This window comes from Coccinella septempunctata, chromosome 2 (assembly GCF_907165205.1).
Source record: "Coccinella septempunctata chromosome 2, icCocSept1.1, whole genome shotgun sequence".
In the NCBI taxonomy this organism is placed as follows: domain Eukaryota; kingdom Metazoa; phylum Arthropoda; class Insecta; order Coleoptera; family Coccinellidae; genus Coccinella; species Coccinella septempunctata.
Genome location: NC_058190.1, coordinates 37,172,269 through 37,191,434, shown reverse-complemented (window position 1 = coordinate 37,191,434; position 19,166 = coordinate 37,172,269). Strand labels below are relative to the sequence as shown.

The window sequence follows — 19,166 nt, the reverse complement described above, 5'->3', positions numbered from 1 at the left end:
ACATCTCGTGGTTGAACAACTCATTTAATGAAAATCATAAAATTCTGTTTTTAGTGTAGTGTTGAACTGCCTGTATTCTTGATGTTATGTTTCAGTTTCTCAAAGTAAATCCAATTATATTGGCGAATCTCTGCGTTTCATATATAATGACAATTCAAAACGAAGATGCTGAAGAGCTCATGAGGAAGGTTGAAAAGGAAGAAGACCAACTGGCCTACGAGGAACCTGAAAAGAAATGTTTCCATCACTGTATCATCAATTTAGTGATAGGGTAATGGTCCTTTTAACTTTGGTTTATTATTTCTGATAATGAAGCTTTAAAATCGAATGAGAAAAAAAAATAGCATTCGTAAAAATGGTAAGCCCAAATGAAGTAACTACCGAACTCCAATCCGAAAAAAATCGATAAAAAAGCCAAAAATAAAGGATTTTTCAAAAAAATCTTCAAAACTCAATATCTCCATAACGGTTGAGTTTCGGACACCATATTATAGAACCAAATCCATCAGAAATGACCTGAATAATAACATCCTTCAATATTCAGTACGACTTTCACTATAATCCTGTATATTCCAAAGATTTTCATAGCGATATATGCCAAAATATAGTAGCTCACCCATAAATCTTATGGTTTTTTTTTAGGACACTTTACTGTTCAAAAGGAAATTACGAGTTTGGAATTTCGAGAGTAATGAAATCCCTTGAACCGTATAACAAGAAACTTGGTACCGATACGTGGTTTTATACCAAGAGATGTTTTTTGAGCCTCTTGGAAATGTTTGCAAAGCACATGATTTCGCTTAAGGATTCCACGATTGAAGAATGCTTAGCGTTTTTGGAAAATTGCGAATGTAAGTAAAAACATGAAATGATATGTGGGTGGTTGCATAAAAATTAGAATATTTTCCAGTGCATGGTAAAACTGTGAAGAGCGTAATTTGTCCAAAACTTTACGAAGAGAATGAGGGTGAAAAAGCAGATGGTGAAGAAACAGTAACATATGAAGCTAGAAAACTGAAGTGTCTTTTACTGAAATTGCAGAACTATTGATTCAGCAATTTAATACTGACAGACAAAGAATTTTTATTTGTAGGATTTATTCAGAAGTTTTGATCTTATAATCATTGTTGTTGTTGAAAACGTTTTTTAACAGTATCACATGCTATAATTGAAAAAATAATTAAAATAGATTGTTATATAATCTAGTCAAATAGCTGCTAATATTATTGGATTAACTTTTTTTTATATATTTTCTATGGTTAACATTGTCATAAACTCTTTAAAAACATATAAGATAAATAGAATATCTCTATACAGTCAATAAAATCAAGTTAAACAATTTTGATCGTAACTAAAAATTTTATAATTTTGTTACTTACATATAATTTACTTCCTAGGATTATTATCAAGCGAACTTCGCTAGAGAGCAAAAAATTATTATTATTTGTGTTTATTTCAAAATGGCGCTGGATGGAGTTTGATTTACTCCGCATGTACCATCTCCTCTGTATACCCTGTAGTATCCCTGTTCTCCCCAAGATTTTCCCCAGGAGTTCTTTATAATCCAGTATGGAAGTGATTTTTTGAATTTGGGATAAGCTGGAATGAAAATTTGAAATTGGAAAAGTCACCATGAAATGAATCATAAGGGGATAAATGTTTTAAAGTAACGAATACTCTCCTGAGGATTATACCCAGAGTATTTACACGTGCCAGAAGCACAGAGCTTCATGAAAAATCTTATTAAACACCAAAAATCTCTGTTTTTCTTGGTACTAGCTCAAAATAAGAGAAATCGATCTATTTGAAAATCTACTGAAATGACCTTCACCAGAAAACATTCAAAACACCCGAACCCGAATTCGCCAGTTTCGCCATTATTTTCAATTTAAAACTTTTTACTTTGTTTTGATAGCCCTGTTCATGCAATTTCACCAGTAAGGATTGATAATTTGAGAATTGAGTGTCAATATCATACGATAATTTTTTTGACTAAGGATTACTCACTATGCACGCCATATCCAACAATTAGAACTCCGTGATCCAAACTCTTCGGATTGCATAATACTTTCCATGGATGAGACACTCCACCCATATAGAATTGCATGGCATTGGCGTTGATGGCAATGGAAATAGGTCCGTTTTTCACCAACCATTTGGCCATCTCAGTTTCATCCTGGCTTATGTTCACCGCACCAGCGAGCTCAACACGCACTAGTGTCTTATTCAAGTGACAACTCTCATCTCTCGCATCGTAAGGATAGTCTTTCTCTTCTTCCAAACCGCCCAGTTTCTCAATTTGTCTGAAAAAAAAAGTTGATCAGATTTAAGCACTCATGTTTCAATCAGGACAGAACTACAAGTTCCAGCTATAAAATCCATCTCTCTAAATGGAGACATCATCCAGTGGAACTTAATATCTGACAATAACCAATAACCCTAGATAGTAGTTGGGGAGCCGACGATGCTAAATCGGGATGTACTCGAGCGTCGTGGAGACCTAGTGGATAGAGGGGGTTTTCTTAATCCGACAGTTTGAAGATGACAACAAGGAATTTTTTTTAAATATCTCCCTGCATCCATTATGAAAATTGTAGATGATAAAATTTCTATACAAACTTTGTCTGAAGCAACTTTACATACTTTTAACCGTTTTTGTGTTAGAGGGCGAGGAGCTAAGCCACACATGGGAAAGGCCATGGTCAATGTAGAAACCCAGTCAAATGTACATTAATCGCCATATATCTGAGAAACGTTCAAGCGTAGAAAAAATTGCTTCGGACAAAATTTGCAGAAGATGTTATGCTCTACAACATTTATAATGAATGCGAAAACAATTTGAAGCCCAGGAGAAGAGATCATTCAAAAAAAGTAATTCTTGTGACCTTTATTGCCAATTTTTATTGTTTAGGCTTGCTGAAACTGTTAGATTATATTTTTTCCATTATTCTTGTATCATTAGCTTCAAAATAAGAAAAAAAGTCTCCGAGCTCGAGAATGTACACGTGACGCTATTTTTTTTTGCAATTTTGGTCCCTCCCACACATTTTCGTCATGCTTATTGTCAGATTAAGAGAATATATACTTTTCAACATGTTATTAACCACATATATCTTAATCTGACACGCTCGAGTATGTACAATGATCGTTTTTTTTACTATTCTGACAGGCTGTCCTAGACAATTCGCCCTATATACAGACCTAATTTTTGGTAGAGGTGCTCTACAGGGTCCAAGGTATCTCCTTAATCTGACAAGCTCGAGTTAATCCCGAATTTCTCTCTTGGGTTCCCCAACTATAGTAATCTTCTATAGAATGAGTATATTGAGTTGACTTCTCGTAAAGCAATAAAGGCCTTGATGGCTTGCACAAATCTGGTAAAACTTGGGGACGTAACACAAAAATACTGCGATGGACCAGTTATCACTTATGGAAAAATAGTCTGACATGCCAAGGCAAGTCGGAACAGTGCAAGGAAAACCTTCGATAGAATACAAAGGCTAGCCTGTGTTTGCATCAATGGAGCTATGAGTACGTGCCCAACTAGAGCACTGAAGATCATTACACACCTCTTCATCTGGAGAGATTAGAGATTAGATTAGTCCTCGAGGTCATCCTAAGAATATCCAGGGAAGGAATGGCTGATGAGAACCTAGATAGCCTGGGTCTCTCTGACTAAGTACATCCCATCGACTAATCTTGCCAGTGACATCAGGCTTCGATCCAAGCACTGAGCTCACACGACATGGATTATAAGATGATATGGGAGTGGCCAAGGAAGATGAATTAGGCAAGAATAACAAGGCCTGTTTATCCTGGGTTCCCGGTCTATCGGGAATCAAAGAAAATGGGGCAATACACTTGCCCGGAAAGGAGAACAAATCACCATTCTATGGTAACGGGATACAGCAATGAATGAATGAATGAATGAAGACCCCTCAGGAAGCACCTAGAGAATGGGTCAATCAGAAACCGACGATTACAGATTCTATAGGAAGGAGGATGAAACTCCAGATCATCAGATGGTGACAGAATCTCCCTGAAGCCATTCCACATACTCGAGTTCATTAGAACTCTGGAAATGGACGACAATCTGTAGACGACATAGCTCTTATGGGGGGGGACACAATATATCTTGAGGCTGAGTTCAACACAGCCCTATTTAAAAACAAGAACAAAAAGTCTTCTCAACAAAATGAAAATCAAAGGTTAACAATTTCTATGTTGAAAACATAAAATATTGAAAACTGCAGTACCTGTAAGCATTATCCATAAGGCCCCCATTACAACCTTGATCCACAGTGTCGCAATCTACCAATTCTTGTTCGGAAAACTCCAACAATTTATCGTTTTTGATAGCATACTGCCCTTCCACGTTACCAGTGACGCTGAAGGCCCAGCAACTTCCACAAGATCCTTGATCTTTCACCTTTGTAACAACATTCTTTTCCCTCCAATCGAAAGAATCGGGCAGTTCTATATTTGGGATGTTAGCTTCTGAAAAATCAATCTCATTTTCACTTCTGAGATCTGGTCTGTATCCTAACATCTTCGAGAATTCATCATGCGACAGATCAGCAAACTTCGTCGGTCCATAAATTCCAGTACCTTGTTCATGTTTGTTGAGAAGTTCTATCTTTAACATATTCTCTGAAAAAATTGAGAATCTATGAAGACGTTCTCTTGGACTGGAATACTGTTTATTGTAGGTTTTTTCGAATTCTTCGAAAGCAGCACGATGTAATTCGTAGTTCATTTTTGGACCAGATGACAACGACTTCTTAGACTTGAAGAAATATCCATTCTTTTGATGTTCGCAAGTAATATTGATTCTATGATCTTGCTCGAGCCAAGGCCTGTTCCAAACTTTTATCAAACAAATCTTTGGTTCAGCTTCCGGTAGTTCACTGCATAGAGCCCAGTCTGTTTCATCATTTTTATTGCAGTCTGAAAGAACAATAGCAACTTTGATGTTCCACAAATATCCTGAGACGACTTGTCTGGTCGATGAAAGGATTGCCTTCATTTTAAACTTATTATCATGAGGAGAATTCAAATCCATATGTCTCAAGCTTTCGGATATGAATTCGTAAATTTCCGGTTCATTTTCGTCGACGTTCAATTGACCTCCTGGAACCTGAACATCTCTTCGAGGTTCAAAATCGTAGGTATTTTGCCCTGCTTTCACGTCACGAATTTCTCTTTTACCCCTTGAATTCAATTTGGAATCTTCACAATTTATCTCGACATTATCTAGTTTTCGTAATCCGGTTTTATCGGGGAGTCTTTCCCAAAATTTGAAGTTACAAATGGTTTCGTACGAATCCTTATTGGTGCCGCAGTCTGATGACGATTTGTCATCTGATTTTTTACAATCTGAAAGTAAAACACCAGCCTTTATATTCCAGTTTGTTCCTGCTACTACTTGACTTGTCGCGGAGATTATATTTTTTATTTTCAATTTGTGTTCTTTATCTGATAGAGAATCCAATTGTGGCAACAAGTGTTCTAGATGTTTTGTGATTCTCGGATCGTCGGTAGAGAGTGGATTGTGTCCCCCAATAAGTATTTGTCGGATTTTCCTCAAATGAACATCTCGTTTACTTCTGTAATTCAATTTGGGTTCATCGCATTTAATTTCAACATTATCTAACTTCCTCACTCTGTTCTCATCGGGTAACTTTTCCCAGAACTTAAAACTGCATAATGTTTCAAAGGAATCCTTGTCCTCGCCGCAGTGAGCAGCTTCTTTATTATCTGTTTTCGAACAATCTGATCGTGAAACTCTAGCTTTTATGAGCCAATTGGTTCCGGCAACCACTTGAGTTGAAACTGATATAATTTCCTTAATCTTCAATTTATTGTCCATTCCAGATTGTGAATCTAAATTGCTCAGAAGATTTCCCAAATGTTCCGTCACTTTCGGGTTATCGGTTTCTTTTTTAGTCCAGCCACCAACCAAGGACTCTCTTTTTCGTCGATTTTTTGTCTGTAATGTGTCAACGGTATAAGTTTGCCCATCACATTTAATTGTGATGATTCTGCTATTCATCCATGGGCGGTACCAGATGTTTATATCGCACAATTTTGGAACGGTCCCACAATTTTCAACGGAATTTTCTTCACCTGAACAATCTACCAATTCAGCTTTGACATCATAAGAAACTCCGGATACGACTTGTGAAGTCGCCGATAGAATTTTTCCAATTTTAAGTCTACTATCACCTTTACTCAGTTTAGTATTCAAATAATCGACGGCTTCTCCTGTATATTCCTTTATATTTGGGTTACTAACATCTATTACTTTCTTTCCACCCACCAAACTTCTTTTCTGTCTTGTAAACATGTCCGAGTTATCTATAATGAAAAAATCTTCATTACAATTCCAAACTAGACGTCCCAATAAGTTGGCTTTTTCAAGAAAACAAATAGTTTTTGGGGTGAAGACTATTGTCATTTACTTATAGATTATAGCGTGAAACAATCAAAGGCATTGCGAACTGCTCTAAGCTAATCAGCACTATTCATAGTGGATATTTGAGAGAAATTTAGACCAAAATTGTGTTAAACATATGTCTGGTCCGCAATGTTACACCAGACATTACAATTTATTGCTAGCGGACATCCCACCCGATATTAAACTTTGATTTGAAGGTGTTCGTAACAGAAGAAACCTTCTTTAAGTCGGCAGACTTCACCAAATAAAATATCTGTTGTGTTAATTTCTCTACTTTCTTGTTGCTCTAAAGCAGTCTTGCTTACTGTTGCCATTTCAGGCTGGTTAACCGTATGTAGATACCTAACTAAATACATCAGTACATTTAAAAAAAAATTATTTCCCACTTTATATTATCACACATATGCTAAATTATCCACTTCGATTTCTGAGCAGTGTATCTGGGATGGTTTGAGGACCTCATTGAATGAAAAGCCCAAGTCTGCTAATTGGGGCTAGTTATAAAGGGCAGTTGGGACACCCTGATTATGAAATTCATAGCTTTTTTTATAACCGAAATCATGGAAAACATCGACTCACCTGCGTTTAAAATAGCTCCCTCTTCTTTGAAAGCAGTGGATTCAGAAGTTACCCGCGTATTATCCTCTGTTTGTTGCAGAGCCATTTGTTGATTGTCATCAATTGTTGAAGTTCCCTTTGCAAAAGTATCTGCCGATACAGACGAGTATGCCGTTTTATCTTGATTCAAAAATGTATCTGTACCAACTGATATTGGCTCATCTTCCGTTGCTAATACCTCTTGAAACGTGCTTGATGAAATCATGGATGGACTACTTTCATCCGGTAGATTGTTGGCAGAAGATGTTTCAATCGTTTTCCCTGGGTTTGTAGATTTAGATACGAATTCATCTGACGGTATTATTTGCGAAATAATTTCTTTCAAGATATCGTTCTCGCTCAGCTCCGTTCTCTTAACATGAGGATATTTTCCCTTGTAATCCATTTTACCGTCTCCCGAATCTATTTTATTAATATCGTTAGATTGGTACTTGGGCATTACCGGTATGAAAGTTTGTGTCTGCGTGCAATTGTTGGAGATTATGTTTTTGGGTGCGTAATAACCTGGTTCTTGGAAAAATTTGACGACGCAGTACATATCCTCTTTCGTGTCCCTTTCGCATTTCTGAAGTGGATCACAAACACTTGGTGGACGACCAATGAGGACTGTTATCATGAAATTCACACCATTTATCACCTTTGAAAAAAATTTATATTGCAATATTGAATAGGAATATGAACATGTATAAGGGGAGTGTTTAAGCGATATCTGTCGTTTAAATTAGTAAAAATTAAATACAAATGCGAGTAAGACTGATATCTATTATTTTCCCTAGTGAAAAACCGAACAAGTTTTATGACTATTATTATCATGAATTTTTGTTATGATTCATCCTTCATTTTTTTCCTAGCAGTTGTACATTATAAACAAACCTTTCGAATAGAGATCACAGTATTTGTCCTTAATTCCAAATACGATTAATAATCTGAATATAGTTTTTAATCACAATTTTGATAACCCCAAAGATACTGACCTCCATATCAAGAGTGAAGATTTGAAACGCATGCGATGATCTTTGGAAAACTATTTTTTTTTACGAGATGACTGCATATTTTCATTCTATCGCAACATGCATTGGATAGATTATCAGAAAAATTCTAATGAGACGGGACCAACAAAAAATGTTTTTATAAGCCAGAAAATTTTATGTACAGGCTGTATTTCCATGAAAAATTCTCCTTGAACGTTCGGATTGGGCTTGTCTGCGGTATGCTTATTGGGTCATTCTTTCTACTATTACCAATGTCAGGTGAAGATTTCCTATATTTTCTTCAACCTTAATGACTCGCAAATGTCCCTTTCCATGCCAGACAGAGGATGTGGTTAGTACTCAAAGAAACAATAATGTGTTCCCAAACAGGGGGATAGGGCGTGATGAGCCAATTTTTTGGCCTCCACGCTCCCCTTATTAAATCCCAGCGGGGGTAGAATTCACCAGAATACGTTTCACGAAAAATCGCCTAATGAAAGAATATGCAAATTTTTCAATCATTTTCATTCACAAAGATTGAACATCCATTCTACTTCTTTTACTTGCATTAGAAACAAAACCATATAGCAGATTATCATCAGATTATCATCTTATGAGTGCAATGCATAACTTCAGACTCATTTGATGAAATAGATAAATATTACTGGCTAGAAGACCTAGATCGATAGCCGTTTGACTGGTTTTTCTCTCTCTAGATAATAATGGGAAAAATATTGTTTTATAGGTACCATTGAGATATGATATACGGAGGTTGAAAAAGGACAAATATGCATTTTTGAAAAAGGCAATAAGTCGATTTTTTCAAATGGAAACTATGCCTTACGTTACATGGCATACTCTGTATGTGCAAGTCAAAGATCCATCCTGTGTACCAACTCATTTCAAAGTCAAGAATTCTTTGCATTGGTGTTGAGGTATTTCATTAATAATAAACCTAGATGACTTTTCAGCCTACAAAAAGTGCACTCAAATCAAATAAAATTTTTGGAAAAAAAATTAAGTAGAAGATTGAATTGGAAGCAAGTGTGCAATCGAATGACTAATTTTTTTTCCCTCAGCTGCTGCCCCAAAAAAAACAAAATGTGCAAGTTTACACTCAGAAGTCAAGAAAATTAACCAGTTAATTTAGCTCTTTTCCATTTCAAATAAATTCAATTCTTGTAAAAACTGTTCTGTAGAGCAGAATATTAGTTGTACGTAAATATTATTGTTAAGATAACAGATTTCATGAACTTTAATTGCAAATTACTCATAGGTCATTTTCAACATTGGAAATTTCACACAATGGTTCATGGTTTCCAAAATATCCCGAATTATGCTGTAATATTTTGTAAAAAAGGTGAAAACTAAATTCTACACCAATGTTAACTTATATTCTCTGCATGGTAGTTTGAAACTCATCCAGTTGATAAGGCTATTATGATCTTGCTTGATTATAAGGAGAATAAAAGAGAATCGAGAATATAGGTTGGAAATAAAATATTGGCTGCTTGAGTAATAGTAAAAATAAGTGGGAAAATAATCGGTGTGCAATTTTAAGGAACATCTTCAATCATATGAATTGTTAGATTTTGTTGGACGTATGTATTATATAATTTCAGTTATTTCTTACCTGTTGTTGCACCTTCAGAACTTCAATCAATATGTATTTCTTTCCTTTCTCAGATTCTACATGCTGTATTACGTTATTTGCCAATTGTTCAACACCTTCTCCATCAACATTAACATCAACAAAACATCCTTCACAATATTCATCTTTCACAGGAAGAGCAATTGGTTCCTCGATAGGGGAGTTTGGATTACAATCGACAGAAATCACCTGTGGTATTGCGTTTGGCTTAACAAACAGTAGACCACTACAATCTGCACTCTCGTAGTTGCACTGTTCATTTGGAAATTTACATGTTACATCAGCTGTGATATCTACCTCTAAAATATCACCCTGTTGAATACAAAATAATTAATATCATAAGAGAAGAAATACAGATACAGATCAATTTAGGCTGATTCAAGGAACATAGTTATGCTTAGTTATGCTTCATACCTTCAACAAAGATTGTCTAATCTTTCCGGAATTATAACTAATTTTTGCTTCAACGTCATCGTTTAAAAACTTCAATATTAAAGGAAGACTTTCTTCAGTAATTCGATCTTCTACATCTTGATTAATTGGTAACTGACACTGAATATATAATAAATTACACAACAAAAGAATGCATTTCAAAACAGAGAAATTCCCCATTGTTTTCTTCAGTTGGTTGCTGTCATCTCTAGCAAAACAATAAACAAACCACAAGAAAGGGAAATGTAAATATTGTAAACGTCAAACTTTAAAATTTAAAACAACTTTGTTGTCTATGATTGTATTAGTAATGAAACTCTGGAACTGTTATAAATGTTGAAACGTTTATAAATAAATTATAATTTCTTATCTACCCTTTCCAGATTTATATTTCTCGATAACCGATCGATTTAATTTTGTGGGAAAAAATATTATTCCTCCTAGCAGTAGCGGAACTACTAAGGGGCAACAGGAAAAGAGCCCAAGGGTTCCGTAGAAAAGTATGGGGCAAGGGTATCTCTTTATTTTCTCCATTTTTTACAACTTAATCATAAAGGAGATATAAACCTTCAAAGCAGTGAATTGAAAACCTTATTTTTCAAATATTTTGATTCTGGAGTTAATATTTTGGTAAGTGATTTATTTTTTTTATTGATGTTTCGCTGTTGTGGAATATGATTGATGATGAACTAGCAAAAAAAAATTTGAAGGAAAGATAGTGTGCACTTGTTAGGAAAATAACTATTTCCTAACATTAACAAGTGTGGAAAGTGATACCACACTGTGTCAACAGTCGCGTTCGGTAAAGCCATTTTCTCAGATCAATAAAAATTTTTAGGTATTGATCTGAGGCCATTTTACTGACTTTACGCATGAGTTGGCAACATTTATAACTTCTAAAACCTTTTTTTTCCATTTTCCTTCACTCATTTCAATTTCTTAAGTATCACTTTCCGACAGGAGTAGAAAGAAACCATTACATTCATCTTACTACTTGAACAGTTCAAAACTTAATCAAAAATAGCGGATAGTAATCCTTTTCTGGATTAGTAGAAAATGTTACATATTGCATGAGCGAATGGAATGGGAAGGGTAGTTAGCGTATCGCTAATTCGACCTTAGCGATTCTTGATCTCAAACTACTCGTTTTATTTTGCATTTAATAAAATTGATCTTTTTGAATTCAACCTCCTTATGTGAAATACCTACGAGACGCCACTGGGTGCCATTTTCATCAGTTTCACAGATTAACCTGTGATCAGTTCTGTGATTCCAATCTTTAACCATCATAAAATAAAGTAAGTTTGTGTTCCGTGATCACCAATTTGGCTTCTTAGAAACGAGTGTTTTGTTTCCAAATAACTGGAATGAAAATTTTTGTACCCGCAAGAAACTAGAAAAATACTTTAAATGGGAGTACCAGCTTTTTTCCGTTGGCTGAGCCGAAAATATCCATCAGTTATCGTGCATTGTGTAGAACAGAAGGTACGTACATAAAATAACCCAGAATCACAGATTACAGAGTAATCAAAATAATGGAAAATAATAATAATAGAAAATGTAATTGAATCGTATTTCTCTCTCGTGGATCAAGGCATCACTAACTTGCCAAGAAAAATTGCATGTATTTTAATGTTCGAACACTAGTGTACTTCTTCATATTTACAAAAACTACTGACTTTTTTTTTTTTCATTAGCCAGTTGATGTGAATGGAGTCAATGTACCAACTGACAGTTCTGAACCCAATCCAAATGGAATTGAATTTGATAATTTGTATCTCGACATGAATGGTATTATTCATCCTTGTACACATCCGGAAGACGGCAGCCCAACTCCCAAGAATGAAGACGAAATGATGATTGCTATTTTCAATTGTATTGACAAGCTCTTCAATATTGTGAGACCACGTAAAGTATTGTACATGGCTATTGACGGAGTGGCTCCTCGAGCAAAAATGAATCAGCAAAGATCAAGACGTTTCAGAGCATCTAAAGAAAGTGTTGAAAAAATTAATGAGATTAAAAGAATTCGGGCTGAATTACTTCTTAAAGGAGTAGAGTTACCTCCAGAAAAAAAGAAGGAAGAACATTTCGATTCTAACTGTATAACACCAGGAACTCCATTTATGGCGAGATTATCTGAATGCTTGCATTATTATATTCATGATAGATTGAATAATGATCCAGGGTGGAAAAATATCAAGGTAGTTCTATCTGATGCAAATGTACCCGGAGAAGGAGAACACAAAATTATGGATTTTATTAGAAGGCAAAGAGCCCAACCTGATCATGATCCTAATACTCAACATGTACTTTGTGGGGCAGATGCTGATCTGATAATGTTAGGGTTAGCAACTCATGAACCTAATTTCACTATTATCAGAGAAGAATTTAAACCTAATCAACCTAAACCATGCGACATTTGTGCACAAATCGGTCATGAAACTAAGGATTGCATTGGAGGTGTAAAGAATTCAGAACCAGAAATTAAGGTATTTTCTGACGTACAGTATATCTTTGTGAGACTCAATGTATTGAAAGAATATTTACAAAAAGAATTAGTAATGCCTAATTTGCCATTCAAATATGAATTTGAAAGAGCTGTCGATGATTGGGTCTTTATGTGTTTCTTTGTTGGAAATGATTTTTTGCCACATTTACCAAGTTTAGAAATCAGGGAAGGAGCAATTGACAGATTAGTCACTTTATACAAGGATTGTGTTTACAGAACTGGGGGATGGTTGACAGATAGTGGAGAGGTAAACTTGGAAAGAGTACAAGTAATTATGTCGGAACTTGGTAAAGCTGAAGATGAAATCTTCAAAACAAGGCAACAAAGGGAACTTTCCTTCAAGGCTAGGGAGAAAGCTAAGAAGAGGCGCTCAGAAGGAGCATATAACGAAAGGAAACCCAACTGGCAACTCGTGAGAGACACTCAATTTGCGCCACGGGTAAGTTGTACCTATAGTTGTTTTTATTTTATCATGATAATTTTTTTTTTCTAGTCTATTGACACTAGAACCACTCCAGTACAGAATGCTAGAAACGAGGCCATGATGATCAGAAAAGCCGGAATGCATACACAAGTTGATAATCAACTTCAAACTGTATCTGCTAAAAGCGCCCTTGAATCTATGATTACACCTGTAGGTTCGGAGGATCAGCGCAGAGGGGTCAAGAGAAAAGCTGAAGATGAAGAAGAAGAATCAGACGATGATCAAGCACATGATGAGGTCAGATTGTGGGAAGATGGTTTCAAAGATCGCTACTACGAGTCTAAATTCGATGTTTTACCGAATGATTATGAATTCAGGTAAATATAAGCCAAAATATTCTATTGTCATTTTTGAAATGGTTACCATACAGGACATTTTACTGAGAGTAATTTCCCATTTAAATGGTGTATTTCAAAACCTATATTCCCTATTAAAAACCCCATGATTGCTTTTTCCACTTGTGCGAATACATGTTTTTCTTACTATGTTTTCCACAAAAAAACTATGTTTTTTCCAGAAATTCTGTGGCACTGCACTATGTGAGAGGTCTTTGCTGGGTGTTGAAATATTATTATCAGGGATGTGCTTCGTGGTCGTGGTATTTTCCTTATCATTATGCACCGTTCGCATCAGACTTTGTGAATATTTCTGGATTGAGTACTGAATTTGAGAGCGATACAAAGCCTTTCAAGCCATTGGAGCAACTTATGGGAGTGTTTCCAGCTGCTTCTAGTAAACATGTACCTGATCTTTTTGCCAAGCTGATGTCTGACCCAGTGAGTAATAGTTAATTTGTTTGAAGTCATTGAAATTCTTTGCAGTATTTTAAAAAAAAAATTTAACAGGGTGTTCAAGCAAGGTTTGGGTTGATTCTACGACTAATTTGCCCCATAACATTTTTTCCAGTTGCACTAGAACTTTTCACACTACGACTAAAATAATTGGATATTCATATTTACTGATCCACCCCAAAATTAAGGAATAGGTGTAAACACGAAACATTGTCAAATTTCAACAGGTTGTAGATTGAAATTTCCCCAGAAAAATTATCTCGTTCCTTTTAGGCTCGAACACCCAGTTTCATAATAAAAAAAACTTTAAATTTAATCAAGAAACTGGAGATAGGCTTTGCAAAAGTTTCACAAGTTTATTTTAGTAACGAAAATTAGGGGTGAAAGTAATGTTTAAAGTTGAAAAAGCATAAAATTTCCAGGTAAACTGTGCTTAAACAAACTTAAGTGCCAAAAACAAGATTTCTAGCAGAATGGAAAAAGTTTTATGGGAAAACTATTGCAGCAAATTAGTTGTAGATCGACTGCTAGGGGGCTGGCAATCTTAAGCGTGAACACCTTATATCACATGACTGCTTACTTTAATAATATTTCACGTCAAATAATACCTTGCTTGCTTGAAGAATTATTTTCATGGATGCTCGGCACATTTTATGATTCAAGATGATTATTATTCTTATAGGAATCCACAATTATAGACTTTTATCCTGAGGACTTCAAAATTGATCTCAATGGCAAAAAATTTGCATGGCAGGGTGTGGCTTTGCTTCCCTTTGTCGATGAAAAACGTCTTTTCAAAGCTCTTGCTCCCCTTTATTCCCAATTAACAGATGCAGAGAAAAAAAGAAATTCTCTTGGGGACGATAGACTCTATGTATCGAAGGGACATCATGGGCACCCGTTATTGAACGGCCTATATATAAACGACGTGAGTGTGGAGATGGAGACACACGTTTCATTAGATGGAATGGCCGGTACTGTTCTCCTATCAGAAATCTGTATAGATGAAGGAGGAAGTTTGAGTTCACCCGTTAAGGGATTATCGGTTGTGTCGAACAACATGGTATGTACTGTAAGATACCGTTATCCGCAGTACACGAAGGGATTCATTTTTCCCGCTAGAAAACTTGAAGGTGCTAAGGATCCCCCTACTGTACTGAAACCGTCCGATTTGACACCACAACAAAACAGACAGTGGAGGGCGCAGACCGGAATGGTACCAGCTACCCAAAGGGCCTATTTGGATAGGCCTGGGCACAGAATGCTCAATCATCATATACCTTCTTTCAACAATGTTCCTCCTCCTCAGAATATGGATAGGAGACAGAATAGTTATCAACAGAACAGTTACCAACAGAACAGTGAGTATTTGATTGTTTTTTTATTTTACAAGCTTTGTTTTCAATTGGCAACTCCAAATATCGATATTTGTGAGGATAATGTTTGCATAAAGCTAAATACAATCTTCGATGTAGGTTGTAATAATATCTATTATTTTATCGATGTTTTTAAACATGACATAACAAAAAAGTTCAGGCATGCCATTTGAAAAAATGGACATTTTGACATTTCTTAAAGGTCCATTTCCAAAAATCTTAACGTCTTTCGGACCTCCTGTAGAGTGATCCGAAAAATTGAAAAAAGCATGAAAACTCTTTGGGAATTCAATAAAAAAAAAACATACTTTTATCTTGAGCGGTTTTCTAGATAATAAAACTACCATAACCATCAAATTGGTATGAGAACATGGCCTAAGTTTAAAGGGCACATAGATAAAATATGGCAATTGAGTGATTTCAAAATAATTTGAGCTTATGGGATAAGTAGAGTCAATTTCTCCAAACCAAAGATTCATTAGTCATTCTTGGGCTAGCCCAAAATTTCTAGAGTATAGACCAATTGAGCACTGTTAACCTGTATAATTATATTCTCAATTGGATGCTTAGGTCTTCTGTGCAAAAGATGTGATCAGAAACGACCTACTGTATATCTTTTTTCACTGTAACCCAGTGTAAAAAAAAAAACTTGTTTATTTGTTTCGGAACTTGGCTTTTATTGAGATATTGTAAGCATGATTCAAATGGGCTTTTACCATTTTTTCAGGTTACAATTCGAGAGGTGGTAACCATAATTCCTACCAGAGTCAAAGAGGAGGATACGGCAATAGTAGGGGCAATTATCGTGGTGGATATAATTCCAATAATAGTCAACAGTCAAGCAGAGGGAATTATCATTCACAACAGAATAGATATCAGCCTTATGACAGGAATCAGCATCAGGAAAGAAGACCACCAGGACCATACAGGGATAGATATCAATCAAGTAATCAAGGTTACAGGCAATGAAAGTTTTTGGATAAGAATAATATTGACGTGGAATTATTTTATAATTATCAATTGAAGTAAAGGATGAATTGTTTCGATTTTTGTATATAACCAGTTTGTTTTACAAAAAAAGCAAGTTTAGTTACTTGGATTGATTTTATAATAATATGTATATGATATGGAGTATCACTTGAGTATTTTAGATTAAATCGTTTGGAAGGAATAATGCTACTTTTTATACATATTTGGGACAGACCTAGGAATATAATTTCAAAATGCGTCCTAAAATTACATGAATTCTGATAGCTTCATGGAGAAAACCTATGCCTATGAGCAGGATGCCGTAGATAAAAGAATATTATGTACAGACTCTTTTCGAAGGTTTTTTTTTTTTTGACAGATGGTAGAACTCAACATTTCGCCATAAATATGACGGAGTTATCATCCCATCAAGTCTAATGCGATTTCATTGAATTTTTTGAATGGAATTGAATGGCGACGCCGGCCGCTAGAAAACAATCATTGTTTAAAATGGTTTACATTTGAGATTACCTACCTGAATAGAAGTTTGAGGTTACTCGAAAAACTTATATGGTGAAATGGGTAAGGTAAAAAAGGTGCAAAATAATTGAGTCAAAGTGCTTGAGAATTTGTTTTTTGTCATAGTGCTATTTTTAAGCCATGTAAGTAAATACTTGCATTAATAACACTACTGGGACAACTTTGAAATTTTTTTATGAATGACAATACTATCCGGATAATTAAATGGGTTCATATGAAAAATTGGTGTATCGTGGGAGCAACAAACGATACACTGTTAGCTAAGGTGGAAACAGTGTAGAAAAACTTGTGAAAAGTGCTTTTGAAATTTTTCTTCACAAAGTGCAATTATTGCTATGGTATTTTTACTTTTAACATAAGTTAAAAGTGTGCGGATAATTTTAAACAAGAAGATTGAAGACTTGGGTGATATCCTCAAAAATATTCTATCTAATAATAATAATCCCCATATAAAATCTATTCGGACGAAATGTCAAAAAAGTGCTTCTTGTGGCTTTTCTATAATGTACTTATCTATCTCAAGTAAAATAACCTTCGATCATCTCTAGCCCACAATGATGACGTTGAACTTAAAGGGCTAGTTCATGACGTCTTATCTTATGATTATGAAATGTGATTATGACCAAGGGGTTGAATACAGATGCTAAATGCCAATGATAACCGGTTACTAGCTTGACATCGACTATTACATGCTCGTTGAATAATGTACTATTATCCACAGAACACACCGACTTACTTTATGCTATTATCCTCAAAGGAAGCGCAATAGGAGATCGGAAGTACTCGAGTCACTAGGGTAGGTATATCGCCACATGCCAAGTCACACTAGCGAGCATTGGCGCAGCTCTCATAAAAAATTGGGCGACGCCGTGCAATAAATTTAAATTTTTTAGTTAGTAGCTCTTCAGCTACTAACCTTAAACTTGACCTTGCGAACTTCTACGTCATCACCCTTTCACTCGGCTTTGAACTGAATTGCACCTTCGCCATTGTATATCTTCTTGATATTATCGTTGATTTCTCGAAATTCACTATTTTAGAGGTTTGTGAAACACCTTGTATATATTATGATATATTTTTATTTTGTTTTCGTGGAATATGGATTTTATATACAGTGCTCAGGGCAAGTCGGGCAACAATCTAAGCTATAATAGGTACGTATTTAAATTTTCCATACATCATACCTTGAGAACTACTATGAAAATTCTCACTTGTTTCTTGTTTTCGACTTCAACTCAAAATAAGAATTTTGGATGAACATTGAAACTGATTTTTTGTTGTGGAAATTCGGTGCCACTCCTCTAACCCTAACAAAATATTCAAAATGTCTTTTTGGTCTTGATTTGAGCTGTTAACAGATTAATTCGAAATTTTTGGATATGAAATTGAAATAGCTTGGTATTCTCCAAAGAAGTACCAATTTGAGCATAACTACCACAGCCATCGAAGTTATTCTCTATAGAGTATAGACGACCGTGGGCATACATATATACAGTCATACGAATTTACAATTCAATTTGGGACAAGAAAATTTTATGGGGAGGATATCGGAAGGGATCCAGTCTATTGTATATTAAGTAGGTTCGTGTATACGGTCCAGTCAATATTCCTTCGAGGGGACGAAATGGATTTAACCCATAACCATTTAACGCACTACAAGTGATCATGAAACTTTGTTGAAGAGTGCCATCCACCCACATTGATGGACTAGGAGTAAAGGATTTCTTTAAGTTACTAATTTGGCTCGAGAATTTGTGACAAAATATTAATTTCTGTATAGCCTCTAGTAGTTTTAGGTCTTTTCGAAGTCAAATAAAATATTAATCACTTTTTCGCATATCACAGTATAGTGGTTCACGTAATAGCGGTTTCTTCGAATTGTCCCAATTTCAAAAATTTCCTTCAGTGACTACTATGTGAGAGCATGTGGAAGACGTGGAAGTAGACAGAATTGGAAAATTTCACTTTCTGACATTCTTTGCCAATGAGCCAAAAGTAGAAGGAAACAGTGGGTACTTGTCAGGGACGGCAGGAACGACAATGTCGACCAAAGAAATATGAATTGAAAAATGTGTAATTGAGTGACACAATTACACATTTTTCAATTCATTGAGTCTGTCAGGTAGTCAGATTCAAACTTTTTCTCCTCTTCGTGATAATAAAATTCTGAATTAAAATTAAAGAATAGATGGGCAAAATTGTTGATACCTGAACAACAACATTTCAACACAAAGGGATAGAGGAAAATGACTGGCACATTGCGGTTAAGTACCTTTTTTTAGGGAACTGCTTATGCTATCAACTGTATTCCTCTATATTCTTTGTTTTAGAGTTATATAGGCCAGAAATGAAATGTAGGCGATTC

At 35.3% G+C, this 19,166-nt stretch overlaps 3 protein-coding genes across 5 annotated transcripts in view; 2 read left to right on the top strand and 1 right to left on the bottom strand.

Moving 5' to 3' along the window:
* The window catches only part of LOC123308500 (tetratricopeptide repeat protein 30A), a 165,411-nt gene extending 164,270 nt beyond the window's left edge, over positions 1-1,141 (top strand). For all 3 annotated transcript variants that reach the window (XM_044891163.1, XM_044891161.1, XM_044891164.1), the window contains exons 8-10: positions 96-271; positions 643-851; positions 911-1,141. In XM_044891163.1, the coding sequence (XP_044747098.1) occupies positions 96-271; positions 643-851; positions 911-1,050 (525 nt within the window). In that variant the 3' untranslated portion in view covers positions 1,051-1,141. The remainder of the gene's footprint in view (positions 1-95; positions 272-642; positions 852-910) is intronic.
* An 85-nt stretch (positions 1,142-1,226) lies between these two features.
* LOC123308498 lies at positions 1,227-10,462 on the bottom strand. Its single transcript, XM_044891159.1, has 6 exons — positions 10,112-10,462; positions 9,680-10,009; positions 7,037-7,712; positions 4,257-6,357; positions 2,008-2,303; positions 1,227-1,599 (listed from the first exon to the last, which is right to left on the bottom strand). The coding sequence occupies exons 1-6, from the start codon at positions 10,307-10,309 to the stop codon at positions 1,451-1,453; spliced, it is 3,750 nt and encodes a 1,249-aa protein (XP_044747094.1). The 5' UTR covers positions 10,310-10,462; the 3' UTR covers positions 1,227-1,450.
* Positions 10,463-11,403: 941 nt separating this feature from the next.
* LOC123308499 (5'-3' exoribonuclease 2 homolog) lies at positions 11,404-16,463 on the top strand. Its single transcript, XM_044891160.1, has 6 exons — positions 11,404-11,614; positions 11,827-13,080; positions 13,135-13,442; positions 13,643-13,901; positions 14,599-15,277; positions 16,020-16,463. The coding sequence occupies exons 1-6, from the start codon at positions 11,540-11,542 to the stop codon at positions 16,259-16,261; spliced, it is 2,817 nt and encodes a 938-aa protein (XP_044747095.1). The 5' UTR covers positions 11,404-11,539; the 3' UTR covers positions 16,262-16,463.
* Positions 16,464-19,166: the final 2,703 nt, after the last annotated feature.

Excerpts from the sequence above, each read along its gene's own strand:
- LOC123308499 (XM_044891160.1), top strand. The coding sequence starts at position 11,540 with ATGGGAGTACCAGCTTTTTTCCGTTGGCTGAGCCGAAAATATCCATCA. Across the intron at positions 13,081-13,134 it reads ACACTCAATTTGCGCCACGG|TCTATTGACACTAGAACCAC; the intron begins GTAAGTTGTACC and ends TTTTTTTTCTAG. Across the intron at positions 13,443-13,642 it reads CCGAATGATTATGAATTCAG|AAATTCTGTGGCACTGCACT; the intron begins GTAAATATAAGC and ends TGTTTTTTCCAG.
- LOC123308498 (XM_044891159.1), bottom strand. The coding sequence starts at position 10,309 with ATGGGGAATTTCTCTGTTTTGAAATGCATTCTTTTGTTGTGTAATTTA. Across the intron at positions 7,713-9,679 it reads TTCTGAAGGTGCAACAACAG|GTGATAAATGGTGTGAATTT; the intron begins GTAAGAAATAAC and ends TTTTTTTCAAAG. Across the intron at positions 2,304-4,256 it reads CTTATGGATAATGCTTACAG|ACAAATTGAGAAACTGGGCG; the intron begins GTACTGCAGTTT and ends TTTTTTTTTCAG.